Source organism: Podarcis tiliguerta (genome assembly GCF_965153285.1).
Source record: "Podarcis tiliguerta genome assembly, chromosome: 2".
In the NCBI taxonomy this organism is placed as follows: domain Eukaryota; kingdom Metazoa; phylum Chordata; class Lepidosauria; order Squamata; family Lacertidae; genus Podarcis; species Podarcis tiliguerta.
The window spans coordinates 37,392,088-37,411,479 of NC_139535.1; the positions used below are offsets into that span (position 1 = coordinate 37,392,088).

The 19,392-nt window shown below is 40.3% G+C and overlaps 1 protein-coding gene across 15 annotated transcripts in view; it reads right to left on the bottom strand.

Annotated features, from left to right (window-relative positions):
* Nucleotides 1–19,392, bottom strand: part of SLC6A6 (solute carrier family 6 member 6) — a 60,232-nt gene that overhangs the window by 15,984 nt on the left and 24,856 nt on the right. For all 15 annotated transcript variants that reach the window (XM_083426967.1, XM_083426970.1, XM_083426966.1 and 12 more), the window contains 8 exons: nt 16,320–16,559; nt 15,551–15,685; nt 12,125–12,359; nt 9,764–9,896; nt 6,065–6,199; nt 4,293–4,396; nt 4,056–4,180; nt 990–1,102 (listed from right to left, as the gene is read on the bottom strand). In XM_083426967.1, coding sequence (XP_083283093.1) covers nt 990–1,102; nt 4,056–4,180; nt 4,293–4,396; nt 6,065–6,199; nt 9,764–9,896; nt 12,125–12,359; nt 15,551–15,685; nt 16,320–16,548 — 1,209 coding nt within the window. In that variant the 5' untranslated portion in view covers nt 16,549–16,559. The remainder of the gene's footprint in view (nt 1–989; nt 1,103–4,055; nt 4,181–4,292; nt 4,397–6,064; nt 6,200–9,763; nt 9,897–12,124; nt 12,360–15,550; nt 15,686–16,319; nt 16,560–19,392) is intronic.

Sequence of the window (19,392 nt, forward strand, 5' to 3'; positions counted from 1 at the left end):
AAGTTTTTTTTCTTCTGTTGCAATACAACTATAGTCTAGCTTGCTTCTAAGCTATTCTAGCATTCCAAAATCCTGCCTGACAGCGCTCCAAAAGCAAACAAAACATTAAGTGCTCCAATTAGTTTTAATTATTCGACACAGTGAGAAATGACTTAAAATTACTAGGCAACCCTCAATTTACATAAGTACTTGGTTGCAGAACCACAGCACCAAGCATGTTTTAACATTCAATTTGGAAGTGATTAAAAGTCACTCACTGGAGTTCAAAGATTAAGCACTAAAGAGCCATTTAGAACAAATGGAATGCTTTGCCAATTTAAGAGATCAAGTGAGTAACAGCCAGAGGGAAAACTCCACTAATCGCTGCTCATATGAGAGGTTTTGAATTCAGTAAACTTTCTGCCCCTGTCAAGTAGATTTATTTAATGTTAAAGCTACTTTCCCAAGGAATAAATAGAACCTTGTTAGTTTAAATTCTTAAACCAACTCAATGAAATACCCCCTAAATCCCTGGTACATCTGTGCAACTAGCAATAGCCTACAAATTATTAACAGATTTATTTGCGTCATATAAATAGGTCTCTTTGGGGAGGCGGGGCAGCCATCCATTTCCTCAAGGAATAACAACAGTACCAATGTGTACTACACATTTAGTCTAACTGTTTTAATAGAGAGCTTATCCATGGTTTCAGTTTTCAAGGGTGCTGAACTGTAAGAGACCTTATGAAAGGCAGGACATGCAAGGGTACTCAACCCCACATCCCAAGGATGGCTTTGTCCCTTTCTGATTTAGCTGAAAACTTCCTAAATAACTTAATTAGCCACTTCATACACTTCAAAACAGTGCATAGGCTAACACTGATTAACAGCTGTTATCCTTTCTCTGCTAGAGAATGAAGCAATCCTTTTCTGCAACATTTATGATGCATTTGCCCCAGAGCATAAAATGCAACAAACCCAATTACATTGTTAAATTTATGGTTACTCACCTGGCTGTCCAGGCCAAGCAACAGAAGCATAATAAAAAAAAGAATAGCCCAAAAAGTTGGGAGTGGCATCATGGACACAGCTTTCGGATAGGCAATAAAGGCCAGGCCTGGACCTAAAGGAATAAAGGGAGAGAAAGAGGAGAAGATGTAGTAAATAAGCAGCTCATTCTTAAAGGCAAGACCCCCTCTGCCTCTCCAGAACAGATGCTTGATTCGATTCAGATAAACCAAAACCCAACTGAAGATTCCAGAATGGAATTCACTTGGATCCTTTATCTGACAAAGAAGCATGCATTGCTAGAACAGGAACTCCAATGATCAAATTCAAAAGCCATTATTTATCCACTTTCAGTCTCAGCATCTGCCTCAACATGCCAAGAATAGGTCAAACTCTACACGCATCATGCAGAAAGTGAATAAGATAGAAGATGAGCAGCTAGGCTTATGGCGTAAATGAGACATACTTATGGGATGACCGGTTCCTGTGCTCCTTTACGAACAGAGGAGGGGGGAAATGCCATACATGTTCTCTTTGTTTTCGCAACCCCCAGCCCCTCCTTGGACAAATAAAACCAACAAAATATCCTTCAAGGGTTTGGGATTTGTGCTCCACAGGCCAGATTTGGAGCTGTTATACCCCTCCACAGTTCTATCAATGCCAACAAAAAGCATTTCTATACCACAACAAATGAAGTGGAAAAACTGATTTGACTATCTAAATAATCAATCCTCCGTCCCTTCCTCTGAAGGGGTTGGTAGCTGCATTGTGTTAATGGCTTACCCAATGTTACATTACATCAACGCTTTTCATACAAACTTTAGTTTAAAGAAAATACACTGGCATTCCAGTTTATAGCTCTACTTTGTTTTTCTTCTTCTTTTATCTGTTACAAAGTACAGCAGAAGAATTCTCTCTGCAGATTAGTCCTTGTCACTCACCACTGAATGCCTCTGCTACCTTCCATTTTCCATGCCATTAAACTGAATGGAAAGGCAGATCGGTGCAGCAAAATGAAAAAATGCTGGCACCCCAATCCTGAATCTATGGTCTTCACCTCAGAAAAGTTAGTTGAGCATGACCCACTAAAATCAATGAGATTTAAGTTAGACGTGCCCTTGATTTCAATGGAAATTAAGTGCAGCCACTTATCTCTGAATTGGTGGCATTGGGGCAAATGCATATTTAAGGTTATGCTCATGACAAACATCTCTTGCTGGGTAAGGAACAAAATGTACAAATGGGTCTTATCCACATTATTCCCTCTTGTGAACCAAACTGCTGGAACTGAATACATTATTTTAAAAAAATAAAAATTGCATCAGTCAGTTATTTAGGAAGGGAAATAGAACTGAATCCAGTTCCTCCACTTCCCCTTGAAGCTTTTTTAAAAGAAAAAAAGGGGGGACACTATGCTCACCTCAAGCTGTTCTATGCATACAGAGCTAAAAAGTACTGGTTTCCTGGGCTCATCTCTCAATGGAGCTCACTATGGCCAACTATTGTATCTGCTCATAAAGTTACTTAGGCTGATCTCCTACCCACTTGTACTTGGAAGTAAGTCCGACTGAACTAAGTGAGTCTAAGTTAAGATCAGCCTTAGCCACTTTTTCATTTTAAAAAGTGCTGTGTAAGACTAAGGCATCAAACATTTAGATCTGATGGCTACAATCTTTCAACAGACTGACAAGCACATGCTTACTCATAAAATCTGCTGTGTTCAGTGTGGTTTGCTCTCAGATATGTGTGCATAGGATTGCAGCCTTAAGGATGCTTAAGATAATTGAAATCAGCAGGGTTAAGCTCTGCATTGGGATGTTAACAGCCATTCCCAGCTCCCTCATTTTCCTGCCTGCCTACCTTGAAGAACTAGCCTTGTTTGTTAAATAAAGAAAAATAAAATTTGAGGGAATATCCCAATCTTCACTGGCATTCCTCACCACTATTAAAATGGCACTATAGGAAGAAAAACCGATCTGTTTGACAATATGGCACGGCAAAATCACAGTACAAGTTTTCCCCACAGCACCCAAATGGGTGACCTTTGTCTGCTGCCTGAGGTGTGCATTAATATTAGGGTAGTCACAGCCTTTTAATGGCTTCACATCCAATGCCGATGCACATTTCTTGCCTTTTCAAGCTGTTTTGAACCTTGCCAAACCTGCACTCACAGAGAAAAATAAAATGTGTATAATGGATATGACCAGCAGAAACCTCTGGGGTTCTACAATACCCTTTTTACTAGCTAGTTGCAGAAATTGCTGCCAGCCAGTCTAAGTGCTATCGTTTTAAGTAAGTTCACATAGACTACAATGAAAAGAGCATTTGGTCTAGCACGTCTGGGCTTCGAAGGCATAGTTAATTTGAGTTGCTGTGCTTCCTCAGGTGTTACAAGGCAAGTCCAGAAAAGTATGCATGCTTTGTTCGAAAGTAAATGAGTTAAGGACATATTGTTCTTCTAATGCACATGTATCCCAGGGAAATATGTGTAGGAATCAATCCACTGTTTCCTGTATATGGAAGTGCTCTATGCATGAATGTAAAATATGTTGGGAGGGCAGGAAGGGTGCAAAAAGGGGGGCTCCTCTCTTTCTAGTTTCTATGCAGCCTTGTCGTGGAAAACAATGGCCCTTCACTAAAATATACATGGTGCAATAAAACTCAAGGCATATCCTAGCACAGCTATAATCTCTTGAGGCCACTTGCTGTGGGTCTATGGAGCTTTCGGCGATCATATCTATTAGGAATTTGATTGAAGCAAAAGGAGAGCAACCACAGAGGTTCATATATTTATAAACTGTTTGCATCTCGCATATTTTTGACTCTGTTCTGGGCATTTCTTTTAAACTCAATTCCATTTTATGTTTCTGCATGTTTTCAACTTGTTTCGAACTGTCACACCCATTGAAATAAATTAAGACTTTGTCTCCTGAAATGCTGAGTAATTTTACTTTTCAAAATATCTCCTTTTGGGGGGAGGGGGAGAGGGGCTGTTGATTTGGTTTGTATTACTTTGCTCACACACTGGGTGGCAGTGCCCACCATCACTGCCACCGACACCATCGTACCTGACTCTGCCACATCAGCAATGTCCACCCCTTGCTCTTGTGCCATGAAGCCCAGGACGGAAAAAATTGCGAAGCCAGACACAAAACTGGTACCACTGTTCAGGCATCCCAGCAGCAAACAGTCCCTAAGTCACACATATGTCATGGAGGAAGTTAATTGGAGAAAAAAATTGAACCCATGGTTCCCTACACATCAATTAGCTAACATGTACTAAACCCCTTTGGTAGGAAACTTGCCTATAGCAGTTGTATTTGTATTTATTGTAGCTCCCCAAGGAAGTCATTGCACCTAAGCAGATTGCATAGGAGAAGAAGATTTGCGTCCCAGCATCTATCCAGACCTAAAGAAAACACGAAAAGGCCCATTAGAAGGCTGCATTTTGCACCAGCACCGGCTATTTATCTAAAGCTGATACAGACTATGCAACCCCCACAATGTGACAACAATAGACGTCTCTTTAAAATAATCCGCTCATAAATGCTAGCCATTGAATGCACCTACACTGTTCAATACCATATCACAACATTTTGGCATAAAAGTGAATAAAAACGCAATCAGTTCTTTTAAACAAAAACAACAGAGCATTACATATATACAGTCCCAGTTTTGAGCATCACCCGTTGTAGATCCCAGCAGACTTATATACACACAAGATACATTTCAAGATCAGTTCAGTGGTTTAAGGATCCCAGGCTTTTTGGTGGATAGCACTATGCTCCCTCCCAATACCTCTTAGGGTTTTGCTGTGGCCAATTATGTCTTCCAGTGCGCTCTGCTTAGGCCAGTGGTAGGGAACCTCACCAAATGGCTAAGGGCAAAACACTGCCCTCCAGCCCTCTCTGTCTACCCCCTAGAACTCTCTCAAGGCCATACCCTCCACCAGCACTATTTCAGATCCCCCTTAAGGGTTTTCCCTTTGCTGGAATATGTCTTTGAACTATGACAATGCCTCTTGGTTTCCTGGACGGAGGATAGCAAGGGCTGTGTGTAGAAATGAGTCCCACTGTACAAAGGTAAAAATTGCATTTGTTGCTTCACCCACTTTTGCAGCTGTCCCCTCCCACCGCTGCCCCACAGAAGGCTGCCCAGGTGGGAATGTGACCCTTGTCCTGAAAGGGGTTCCCCAGCCCTGGCTTAGGCTAACAGAGAAGAGTTTAACGAATCAGAACAGGAAAGAAGCAGCAACCTCTCACATAGCTGCTATAAATGGTGTTCCAGATGGATTGTACTCAGTGGCATTTTCATCCGGCTTGTGTCATAAGTTGCTTTTCATTCACTGCTCGTATCACAATATTACCATAGTCTTATGTGCATTCCCCACCCCCACCCCACCTCACTTTAACAGTTTTGCATTTCCCCATTGCTATGGGGTAGAGCTGGAGGCTGACCTGATTATAAAATAAACTGTCACATAATTTGTAAGCAGTTGAAGATGGAGCAAAATAAAGTGTTATACTCCTGCACTTTACTAAGCGTGCTATCTTCCAAACATTTGCATAGAAGCAAGTTTCTACAAAGAATGTGAAAGGTATTCAGCATTTCCCATTTTATTTCACTGTCCTTAACTGCCTTCCCCCAAGGGCGTCCATATGACACGGACAGTTGCAAATACTCACAAGTGCTCCTTACCGTTCTGTTCGCTGCTCCATAATTTCGCTGCCTTTAAGAGCTAAAGACTGAAGCAAAAATTATCTCCCTTACCTTGTCCACAGCCTAATATCAACAAAAAAGCTGAGATGCTATATTTGGACAGAGTCTACAAGCCTCAGAATCCTTCTGATATAAAAAGATATACACACATGGAAAATGCATTAACACATTAACAATAATAACCTTTTTGACAAGATACGGTAGAAAGGAATAACACCATGGAGGTAATCTTCAATTAGGTTTTGACTGCTTCAAGATTACAAGAAAATCTATTGCACAATCATCCCACTGCCCTCCTCACATTTTGTTTAGAGCATAGGAAGAAAAGTATCACCACTTCCAGTTTTTAGTAACCCACCTGTGGATCTGCTAGCCGAGAGATGTCAGGGTAAAGATAAAACTTGATGCCCGTTGAAGCTCCAGGTAAAGTGACACCACGGATTAACAGTACAAGAAGCATGATGAATGGGAATGTTGCTGTGATGTACACAACCTGGTATTAAAAATGATAAATGTTATCACTTTTTGATAATAAAAAGCTAGAATTTTAATTGTATACACCTAGTATTTGAGGTTACAAATGGACTCATCTCTTATCTTCAATTCTTATCCTCCTGTTTGCTCTCAGCTTTCATTATTCAGTGGATCACAGCAGGTTCCCCTTAACTGCATGCGCATATATCCATCATGACAGAGAAAGTACATTATCGGACTTTAATGCTGACTTTAATACTGGTCACATTTCTGTTTCCAGTTCTCCCAAGTCACCGCTATGTCAGGCGTGATCAACATGGTGCTCTCCAACTACCATCATCTCTGACCATTGGCTGTGCTGGTTGGACCACTAGTGAGGCTGACAAGGCAACACACTTCATTCTCATTATATAGATGTCTACAGGTGGCATTCACCACAATAATGAAGAATGTGGTAGTAAAATAAATAAATCACATATACAGCAGTGAAATTTGAGTACTGGAGGTGTTCCTTCCTTCCCTAGTATGCTCAATAGAACTTATGTGTTTATAATATCATTAAACACTCTTCATCAGGAGATTCACTAAAGACTGGAACTGATGTGTGGCACCCCATGTAGATCACAACCACCCACCCAATAAAGAGCTGTTCCTTACTTATCATCTGAAGCGCCATAGCTCAATGGTGAACATTTTTTTGCCACGGAAGGTCCCAGATTCAACCCCCAGCACTTCCAGGTAGGACTGGGAGGGACCCCTACTTCAAATACTGGAGAGTTGCTGCCAGTCAGTGTTGTAAATACAGAACTACTGTATCAAAGGCACCTAACTTTGTTCCTATGGTATCCAGCAAAGAAAAAGGATGAACCTGGGCATGATCAACTGAGAATGTCTTGTAACACAAACTGAATAAACAGAAGGTGATGTATAAAATCAGTATGCACAAGAGATTACCCTAGCTGAATTGTACCCCTTGCTTACTTCTGAATGATTGTCCCAAAGTACATGTGTGCCTTCTGGAAATCTGCCTCAAACTTATGTTTATTTATTTATTTGGTTCCTTTCTTCTGCTAATAGGGTCAGATGATGCCACCCAGTAATTACAGCTCTGCTACTTTAATATAGCTTTGTTTTTGTGAAATTGGTTTAGCAAGATAAAAGCTCCTGAGATGCATCTTCCTGCCTTTTAAGTGAACCTCGAGAGATTTAACAGGCAGATATCAAAGCCTGTTGCACCATAATAATTTCTGCAGCCAGTCTGATCTCTAAATGCAACACCCATCCATATCATGCCCTGCTTTTCTTTTGGCAAATTACATTTCTCTGTGTGTAATTTTTTTCTTCCAAAAGTATTTTGTTTTGCTTTTAAATATAATCCTTGCCTTTATTATTTCCCCTTCTTTTCTACATTAAACAAGTATTTGTAAGCAGTTTTTTTTTGTTCGTTACAATTAACAACTTTAACTCTTACTATTACTACATTCATTAGTCACTTTCCCCCCACAAGTGACTCAAAGTGACTTAAAGAAACAAAACTCACCAGCTTTTTCACCCCAAGATTGTTTCTGAGAAATTATTTCAAACTAAGCCAACCTAGCATATTTTGCCAATGTGAATTACCGTATTTTTCACCCTATAGGACGCACTTTCCCCCCTCCAAAAATGATGGGGAAATGTGTGTGCATCCTATGGGGTGAATGCAGGCTTTCGCTGAAGCCTGGAGAATGAGAGGGGTCGGTGCGCACCGACCCCTCTCACTCTCCAGCCTTCAGGAAGCTATCCGCAAGCCTTGCAAGCCCGGCGGGAGTTCCCACGGGCTCGCAAGGCTTGCAGGCAGCAGCCTGCAGACTGAAGCTTCGGTTCCCCAACCTAGTTTGGAGGCTGGCGGTGGGGAGAAGAGCGCTTCTCCCTGCTGCCAGCCCCACAAGCTCTGGGGACAGCGGGGAGGTGGAGCGCCGCCATCCAGCTGTTCCCCGACCTGGTTTGGGCTTCAGGCAGATATCCGCAAGCCATGGGAGCCCGGCGGGAAGTCGCGCCGGTCTCCCAAGGCTTGCGGAGAGCTGCCTGTTCTGGGGGCTGGGGTCAGGGGAAGCTTGGGCTTCCCCCGCCCCAGCCCTGCGCCTGGGGGGAAATAATTTTTTCCCCCTTTATTTCCCCTCCAAAAAACTAGGTGTGTCCTATGGGGCGAAAAATATGGTAACTGTAAGAGAAATATTTTCAGCCAGAACAAACACTGAGCTATGCAAATTGCTTTTTGGATTTAAAAAAAAATAAAAGAGGTTGGTTGGACATTCAAATTTATGTACTTTTTTCTTTTTACATATGTTTAAAATGAAAGGAGACCTGACTGCTATCTAATTATTATCGTTGGGCAAGGAATTATCTTCCAGAAGTACACTGTGACAAATGTGGAAAATCAAAGAGGCCTGTTCATCAATTCAAAGAAAAATTAAAAAATCTAAGAATGTTCAACAGCTATGACCTTGGAGAAACAACTAAAAAACAGAAGCCAGATGTTATGAGAGTTTCTGAACTCACTCTGAGTTTTTTCCGAGTTTTCAGTGGGTCTAGCCAAAGAGTTCACAGAGGAAACAACGTAATAAATAAATGCATCCTCCATCCTTGGATAAACAAGGAATATGTTGAGGTGCAGTAATAAAACTGCTAGCATATTTGCAGGACTCGGTATGGCTTCAGCCACGTTGTGAATCCTGCATTGCAGGGGTTGGACTAGATCATGGCCAGGCAAACTAAGGCGTGGGGGCCAGATGCAGCCCAATCGCCTTCTAAATCTGGCCAATGGACAGTCTGGGAATCAGTGTGTTTTTACATGAGTAGAATGTGTCCTTTTATTAAAAAGGCATCTCTGGGTTATTCGTGGTGCCTGCCTGGTGTTTTTACATGAGTAGAATGTGTGCTTTTATTAAAATGTATATCTGGGTTATTTGTGGGGCATAGGAATTTGGTGATTTCCCCCCCCCCCCAAAATATAGTCCAGCCCCCCACAAGGTCTGAGGGACAGTGGGCCAGCCCCCTGCTGAAAAAGTTTGCTGACCCCTGGACTAGATGACCCTCAAGGTCCCTTCCAACTCTACAATTCTATGATTCTAGGAAAGGTTCAAAATAACATTGGGTACCTAGCCTTTGCTAAGAAGTCAATTCAATCATTTTAAGCCCAAAATGATGCGGAGAGTGCATAAAACCACTGCATAAAACTAATTTCTGAACCTATTTAAACACTTTGGCTATAATCCTAATGCATATGTGTGTAAAGAGGGTGGAATTCAAAGGCAGATTATGCTCTGCTGGTATCGAACAGAAGTTAAGGCAGAGTAATGTTTTGAATTTATCTGGCCTTTTTAACACCTCGTTTTCCCTCTATTGGAAACTATGGAGCAAAAAGTGGGGGAAAGATTGAGCAAGCTTGGAAGTTTGTTCAAGTTTCCCCCCAGTTTGAGATGCACTGTGGGACTGAGAGGAACTTGGATCCAAAGAGAACATTTTTTTTTTTGGACCTGCCAATACCAGCGCTCCAAGAAACAAGGCAGTTATAATTGCAAAGGGAGAGGCTGAGAGCACTTACTTTCCCAGTGGACTTTACACCTTTCCAAATGCAAAAGAAACATATCACCCAGACAAGGAGGAGACATAGTGCCAGGTCCCACTTGACAACACCAGGCTCATCAATTCCTGAAGACAAGCTCAATACGTTGTGCCTTAAAGGATAAAAAAAAGGAAAGAAACAAGACAAAAGTTATGATAAAACAAACTGAACAGCTGCTTCACAAGAACCAGTCTTTAAAAGCAGAATGATGCTACTTCCCATGTTGCCTAAACAGATTAACTGGACACATGGGAAAGGCCCGTTGTTCTATTTGTAGTCTTCCAAAGAGCTGGGAGTGATAATTATCCCTCAGCTTGTTAAAACTATTCTGTTCACTCTGGAATACTTGGAACTGAATCCATTTGTCTACAGGCAATCCTTGCTTTGCACAGGGGTTACATTCTGGACTCCTGAGCATGTCGGCGGGGCCCACGTAAAGTATTCCATTCCGCCCCTTTAGTGACATTTTCTGGTCACTTCCCGGTTTGGTGCCGTGTACACGTGCGCATGCTCTTTGAATCTGATGGGGCTACTCTAAAACTAATGAAAAGAACTGATTTTTTAAAATAAAAAAATCAACCCACAAACCCACCTTTACAACTTCTTAGTATTTCTACTCATAACTAGTAATTTCTGTTGTGCAGGAAAGGTATAAATACACAAACCTCTCCAACTTTGTTATATATTGCCTTAAATTGTAAACAAATCAATCATCATTATTTTAGATAAATTTAGTTAAGGGGGGGGTAAGGGAACAGGATAGCAACCTGCTTCTATCACAGCACTATAATCACACAGACATCCATTTTAATAAGTAAACAAAACACAGAACTAGGGGAGTTGTGTAACTTCTGAAGCATGTCCCCTTTCAGCTAAGATGAAGAACTGTTTAAAATAGAAATGGAGGATAATAAACTAGCTGTTCCCAAGGATCTCACTCATAAGAAGGAAAAGAGCAAAAACAGTTTGCTAGATTTATGGCTAGCATCAAGTGTACATGAGCCAAAAGCGGATTTTGCTTTGTTTTATTCAGCTCTTATTAGATTTGTATGTCTGAAGCATGTGATCAGCTTCCTGAGATTTCACATGAACCAAGCCTGCTGAGTCCTAAGCACTTATAAGCTTTTGGTTGGTAGCAGGGAACAATCAAAGTTCTTGTTTACTGGTAATTGCCCCCTGCTTCTTACTGTTTCATTATGTTTGCAACCATATACTATGAAATAAAATCTTCACAACTAAGAAATCAAAGCATGTGATGTAATCCCAAGAGGTAAGACTCTGGAAATAAAGCCAGATTTGCTTATCCCCTATGACTGCTGCTCAAACAAGCATGAGATTTACACAGACCATTAGCTCAAATAAGATATAATGATGGCCTCCAATGCACAATCAGCAGCACTGCTAAGAGGAAGATGTCACTTAGCATACAAAGGTGAACATTTCAATAAAGTCAACCATGCCTGAGAAGTTTAGTGTTCAGCAAGTATAACTGATAAAGATTTCAGGAAACATTCCACCTAATAAAGAGCACTAGGCTTCATAATTCAGGCATTGTAACAGCTCCTAAGGATTATTTAATTCACAGTAGGACTGTTGTCCTCTGAATGTACCAAACTCAAGTGAATTAACACATGATAAAGAGGTTTACATATTTACAAGGCAACATACATTATTCTGAGTTATGTAACTTATTAGCTAGCTCAGGGCAATGCAGTTGACCTCAATCTGTTAATACATATAACATATGGTAGTTATAAGATTACTGAACGTTTATCATTAATGTAAGATGCAAAAAAAAAAAAAAACCCCAATAAAAAGTTATTTTTAAAAATTAATGTAAAATGCAAAGTTCTTTGTTAAGGCCTTTCTGTGTAATAAGTTAACAAATACCTCCCACATAGATGACATTACTTGTGCAATGATTAAGTTAAATATCTGTATAAAATGCATGGTGAATCAAGGCCATCATTCACAGAGTCAACTTGAAATTTTATTTGAATAGGGCTAAATCACATAATCATAATCAAAACAGGAATATCAGGCATGTGCATTGTCTCTGTGACTCTATAACCTGACTTATTCTTTTATTATTCTTATACTACCCTTCCTCCTTGCAGAATCCAGAACAGTAAACAGAGATGTTAAAACATGACCCAAATATCATAAGACGACAATAATTTAAATTCGCAACAATAAAAAATTTGTAATAATAATCCAAAACTCCTACAGAAGTAGGTAATACCCCATACTTCCCCTTACAATTTTAGTCAGTCACCATTTTACTCTATGTTCTATGTCTTTTATAAAGTTCTCCAAAGAGCAACAATTAAAATTGCTTACTCCCAAAACTCTGTCACAGGAGAAGTGAAGTTAGTGGTATTCATTGACAACCAGAGGGTTTTGTTCTTCCTGAGAGTGTCTTCTATGCAGTTTTTTGTGTTCCACTCTTGGTCGCAGAAAGCCCAAGGCAGCTTACTCGTGAAAGAGTGGAATAGATAGTACAGTCCCCAAGCCAGGATGATGATGTAATACACATTCAAAAGCGACACGATCACTATGGAAGCATAACCTATTCCTGATTTTTTTTAAAAAAAGAAAGAAAGAAAGAAAGCAAGCAGAAGAAAAGAACATATGAAATTACACACATAAGTAAGGCTTGTTGGTATTACAGGTGAACATGTAATATTCACTAGTTTAGGAATCTCTATGTCTAGGGTTACAAAGGCAACAGTTCAACATCATATATCTGCTGCATTAAGGGGAGATGCATAATTTCAAGACTCAGATAAGGTATCAAGGCCCTCTTTCACCAGTTGCACCCATGTTTCCAGAGAATTCAGTAAGGAGTAGTAGTTCTTCCTAAAACACAGTTGTGAGGTTGCAAAGGTATGCAAGCAATGGCTATCACATTTGGACTGCAAACATATAAACTATGGAAGGGTAATCTGTGGCTCTCTGAACGCTTTTGAACGTCATGGCCAATGCTTAGGGCTGATGTAGTCCAGCAAGATCTGGAGGGCCACAAGTTGCCCACCGCTGTTGTGCACACTTACCTGGAAATAAGTCTCATTGAATTCAATGTGCCTTTCTTCTCAGTAGACATACAAATGATTGCACTGTTAATATTTAGGAACACCCTTCTTAATATCAACAAAACCACTGAAACTACAACAGTTGAGCAGAAGGAAACGGCCATGTAAATGAGGTACAATTCATTTCTTGTTAGGTTTGTAGTCTACATTTCCCCCAAATGGTACTCAAAGCAGCTAACAGTAATTAAAAACAATACAACAAAAGAACAATAAAATACAAAGAAAAGAAAAAGCAGATAAGGCATCAATAAAAACAACTAGCTAAAACCTCATTTTGTCTCAACAAAATTAAAAGTTATGGGCTAAAGGGCTATCTAAATAAAAATGGAAACCTAAGGACACGATGCAGTACCGATGGCTCTGTGGCTTGTGTCCTGGTGGACTATGCCTACTGGTAGTAGTAGCAGAAGCAATAGTAGTAGTAGTTTCCCTCCCCGCCTCCCAAAGGAGCCAAGGGCGGCAAGCATACAAACAGGAAAACATCTAAAACCAATGCAGACTAGGAAGGAGTCCCAATTTAAAGTAGGTATTTGTTGGAAGAGAATAATTATTCCATGTGCACAAGGTAAAAATTGCCTTGTGTTTCTCCATGCTACATACCAAGATGCTTTTGAAATAAAGGAGAATTTCAAAAGCACTTTGTGATGAAGTATTGGAGGAGAGATGTTCTGCTCTTCAAAGAAAAAAATCCCACTGGGGAACAGCACACCCAAGGAAACAGTTTGAAGTAGTTCTTTCAATCCTGGCTTGTATTATGAAGCCACCATGAAAGCTTTAAACATATTTCTGAGTATCAGGAGCCAAAGCTAAATCACAGGAGATGGTTCTCTCAATCCAATCTGCTTATGAGTCTCCCTGAGTCAATGTCAAATGCAGACAGTGGGCAATGGAAGTGTTGGCCTAACCTAGGGTGACAATCATTACGTATGGAACACAATTCAGTGAAATGCACTTTCTCTGCAATGCAGTTATAACAGTAATATTCTACTTATACCTCTGACTGCAATGTATAGCACAACAAGAGGAAGGTATACTCAGAATTAAGTCCCACTGTGTTCTGCCTCTGTACAGCAGGGCTTGTTCCCAGGAAAAGTGTGAATAGGACTCCAACTTTACAGTGCAATCTTATACATATCTACTCAGAAATAAAGGCCATTGAATTCAGTGAGGCTTACTCTTACGTAAGAATGTATAGGGTCACAGTCATAAAACATTGGTTATAGCAACAGTAATAACAATATTCTGGGAAGGAAAGACAACATGTTTGTGCAAAATAAAACAAGGTCAAAATAAGGTCAGCAAACTGAATTTTGTAATATATGTACACATCTATCTTTTTTTTCAAAGGTATCATGCCTGCTATTTATAAAATAAATGTTTAACTTGCGTATCAATGCTTGACAACAAAAAAATACTGCCCTGTTTGCTTTGCAAGCACAGGGTCACTAGAAGATAAGGTCATGTCCTTTGCTGCTCCAAATGGCATGCACACAGCTAATGAAGTGCAAATTGGCACAAACCTTTAGCTATAAATTCCAATCCAAGCCCCATACACTTGGCAAGAAGTCCTATTGATCTCAATGGAACTTCCTTCTAAGTAAGTACTTTGGGAGACACAGAACTGGTATAAACTGGAAATCACCTTACAAAACACCAATCTGCCCTGGAACAACTTAATGGCCTGTGAACACACCAGCTCCTTATTAAATATTGAGCTTTCTTGGACGATGGGAACCATTCCACATTCTCCTGATGCAAATACCCATAGTAAAGCATTTGATAGTCATTAAAGATCAGAAATCTCAGAGAAGTTGTTCCAGAGAGTTTCGTGTATTCTGAAGTCTACTATTTGAAATAATAGTAAATCCTAAACCTTCTATCAGGAACACATCAATTTCAATAGTGCTCTTATATTTTTTAAATAGAAAAGTTGCATTAGCAGAGGCCAACCAAAATTTTGTTCTCACAAGGATTCACCCCTACCAAGCTAAAGTTATGTTTCAAACACAATACAAGGTCAGGGGAAAATTTGCTCCGCGTTCCAGTTCTAAACTTGGAGGTGGAAGGGAGGGCAGGAAACAAGACCACCTCCAATAGCTCGGAGCTGGAGGGGAGGTGGAAGAAAAAGCTTTTTGTACTTCTGTGACTAAATTTTTAGCACCCCACTGCCCCCTTTTTCAGGGTCTATCTCCTTCTCAGAAGGCAACACTGTGGATGTGGAGGAGATGTCAGAGGGAACTGCCCACAGAGGCAGTTTCAAGTCCTCACTGTTCTGGACTCTCTGGCACAGCAGGTCATTCTCAAGCTGGGCCTTGCATCCTGCTGTGGAATTCCTGCCAGGTATGGCAAGCAAGTGTTGCCCTCAGTGCAAAAATGTCTCTAAGACCAGTACTGTTTAACTTTTCCCCAGAGAGGTGTGTGACAACCATTCAGCTGGATGGGAAAAAACTAAAAGGAAAGGATAGGAATTAAATAAAATCAGAGTCACCAGCAAAGTTAAGGATAAAACCTGTTTCCTGCCCTGCTGACCCCAGTCACAGGGAGCCATGCCTCTGCATAGTCTCACCCTTTCCTTTGCATAGCTGCAAGGTGAAGGAAGAATGTCACAGAATTTTGGGAACTAACTTAGATGTGTGCATGTACATATATATAACAAATTAGGCAGATAACTAACCGGTGAAGATAGGGCAGATCTTTTCCCAGCATGTAATTCCTCCTTCGGAGGTATACTGTCCTAGTGCCACCTCCAGGAAAAACACAGGAAGACCTCCCCCAAACAGAAAAATGAAATAAGGTATGAGAAATGCACCTGTAGAGAAAACACAGAAGGAAGATTAGGAAGATTCTATGACTCAATGATTTTTTTTCTTAATGGAGTAGCAGCTGATGGTGGTATTTAAGTATCACTATGAAATCTGGCCCATGCCCTTGTTAGCATGTTCTGAAATTGCCACTTGAGAGCAAAGATTAATAATCAGACTTTAAATATGTTACACAAATGCCCTGCTATTTTCAGATTAAGAAATGAAGAACAATGTGAAAGAAAATGTGCAACAGAATGGTTTCCTTTCATTGCATACTGGAAGATTAGGTAAAATCTCAAGGCAATTGTTTTCTTGTTTTACAATGTCTCAGAATTTAATGACCTGCTGTTTACAAAGTGTACTGCATGTAACAGCTGTAAGAGTTTTTAAAAAGCAAATTAAATGCAGTGAAATGCATACCGGAAATATGTGACTGGCTTTCGCTAATATGAATCAAATTTCCCCTTTGCAAAAAAAAAAAGCTGAGAAGTAGCTATTAGTCCAATAGCACTTCCGGTTGTTTTTAAATCTTGATCTCATTCATCTTCAGAGCAGCCCTGCTTCCCCACATACCCATTCACATGAAAGGGAGCTGCTATCCACATCCCAAACCATTATGGAAGTGACAACAATACTCACCTCCGCCATTTTTGTAGCAGAGATACGGAAATCGCCAAACATTGCCTAATCCAATAAATCCTCCAGCCACAGACAACAGAAAGTCAATCTTGCTGGCCCACTTTTCACGCTGTGGTGGCTTCCCCTCTGCCTCATCCTCAGGGCGTGTCCCAGGGCTCTTGCCAGGGGAAGGTTTGAGAATGTCCTTGTGGAAATCTTTCAGACACTGCAGTTTCTCCTTTGTTGCCATGTTTTTGCTTTCTAAAAGGAAGGAAATTACAATATAGGTTTTATAATCCACGTTACTTGGAAGACAAATAGGTACCTGTGCTTACAAATCACCTTGGCAAACAAAAAGTTTCCTTCACATTCATCCACTTTTTCAAGCCAGTATATGCAGAGGAAAGATGCAGCTGACAATTATTCCTGTCTTGACCCCACAAATGAGTTTAAAATACACCTGTGCCTCTTTCGCATTGACACCTATTAAGGGTCTTTTCACAATAAAAGTTTAGCATTCCAGGTTCCTGAGCAGTCTGGAAAAACAATCCTTGGATCCTAATGACAGTGTTAGTAAGATACTTTGTGTTAGAGAAGAGGCGGAAGCATCTTTGTTACTCAGAATATTAAAAACAAAAGCAGCATTGCCATGTATTGCGACACCTTTTCAGGCCAGCAGGAAGTAAAATGGATCCTTCTTTTGCACAGAAGAGATGTGAAAGTCCATCTGAGCCAGGCCTGTAAAAACAGGCGAACTGCCACTGCTATGCTTTTGTTCCCTTTCCCCCTCAGAGCCACCTTTCAGACTGGGGCTCAAGCACTTGTCAGGCTTCTTCCTAAAGCTCCTTTAGAAAGTGGCTGTGGATTAAGGTATAAGAGTGCGGAATAGGTAATGTGTACATAACAAAATTAAGAGGACAGGTAGAGTTTCTAGGGAGAGGGCAGAAGTGTGTGCCCTGGGGATGAATGGCGAAATAGTGATGGTGTTAAGGAGGGAGGGAGGGAGGGAAGAAGTAAGGAAAGAAGCAAGAAGGAAAAGAGCAGTGTATTCTGCATTGGAGATGCCAAGCACACACCCAGCCACTGGGCATTCTCTTGAACGTCCTTGCCATTCCTGGTGTGCAACCCCAGATTTTGAAGTACTCTTTACCTACAGTTGTGAAGAGATTATCAACAGGCTTAACTCCTGTTTAGGCAACTAGCAGATCGCACTCTGACTTTATGTTTACATCAGCTTAGTAAATGAGAGAGGACCACTGTAGAAAATCTGCCCTCTATTACGTCACCACGTTACTTTTTCTTTGCACTGACCCAGTGTCCATTCCAAGCCTGTAATTTCTCCCCAGAATCATCATCGGCTGAAATATTAAGGCTTTACGAAGAGTTATCATGGAGCTTCTATTAAAAGTGATCCCCCGCCCCCTGCTTTAAACATAGTGATTTATCCTAATGAGCGGAAGGATCTAAAGCAGCAGTTTCTTTCTTCTTCTATTTTTATATCTTGGTACTGATTAAACAACAAAACCCCTGCATAAATAAACCTTTCTGTTCAGTTCAGTTTCGGCATACACCCCCGCCTCATTTCACTGCCATCTCAGCATCTCACTTGGATTTCAAAATAAATAGGACTGACTCACTCCTGATACGCAATAGAATCATGTTCTTTGCCACAGCAATGGCTTTTTAGTTAATGAAATAGCCAATGACAAGGCTTGCTTTATGAAAACTCCAGAGCAAAGTGAACCCTAGACGGTCACACTGGCTTATAAATATTGATGTCAGCTGTTAAATTGCAAAAAGTATGCCATATATATATATATATATATATATCCACGTGCACATGCGTGCACGCACACACACATACTTGTGTTATATATGTTAGATTTTTAAAAATGGAAGATAAACACGCACAAGATTTCATCCAAAGCGCATGTTCAAAACAGGCCACATTTGATCAGATTCAAATGTGGAAGCTGTGGGAGGTATGCCATTTACACTGGAGCGCTAAAGTAAACTTCCATACATTGCAGAGACCAGGCACGCATAGGCAGCCTAGGTTGTCCTCATTTCTGCATACTTGTGCTCTTATATATTAGAAGGGCAGTCAATCCAATCCAGTCTTCGTATCTGTGTCACATGGCTTATTTTTCCTCCAATTAGAGAGTTATTCTGTACCGGGTTGTGTGAATGGAAAGGCACATAATAGACTTTCCATCATTTTTTAAGCTTGCTTGATGATCCTACATTGGAATCAACACATGCAAATAATCCTATCAACATGCAGAAGATGACTGCTGGATGAGGGCAATGATTTAAATCTAGAAAGTTTAAAATATAACACTGATAGAAAGAGATAAAGCTAGTAAACACTTAAACCTAACATTCATGATAGAAGACATTAATACCTCGCGCTTAAACCATCTAAATAGATCATGCTGGACACAATTCAACTTATTTCCGAGTAAATGTGCATAGGACTGCACTGCAGATCTGTTTGTATTTACATGGTGCTTTATTAGTGAAAACACCTAAGTTTTTATTGGGCTTATGCAAAGCAGTTCATTTATTTAAGACTTCAACAATGTTTTTATTTGTTTGCGCAAGTGTCACCACAAAAACTTAGTTCATATTATCGCAGTGAAAACCTGAAATTAATTTGCTGCTTTCTGATCTGTAAACAGATTTAGCTTGCATGGCAATGACCTGAAACTAGGGTTGACATTAGTTTGGCAGGAAATCTGCAACTGGAACATGATTCTGAGATTGATATACATCAATGTAACCATGCAGATGGAAACCTTTTCATAAACCATGCAGATTAGCTAAACCATATCTGGAGGGAAACAATGGAACTTGCCTTACTGCCTCAGGTCTTGCTTACAACCAACAATAAGACACTCTCATAAAAAAATTTTGAATAAGGTTTGGAGGGAAAATATATTTGCTTTTCATGATGCTATTATCTGGAAAAAGTTTATTGGAGCCATTTTAATCTAATCTTTTCAAGTGTGCCTAAACAGACAATATGCAACACTGAATGCCAGGTAGCAGATTGTCAATTAACACGTCTAGCCAACTTGTTTCAAAGGGTTGC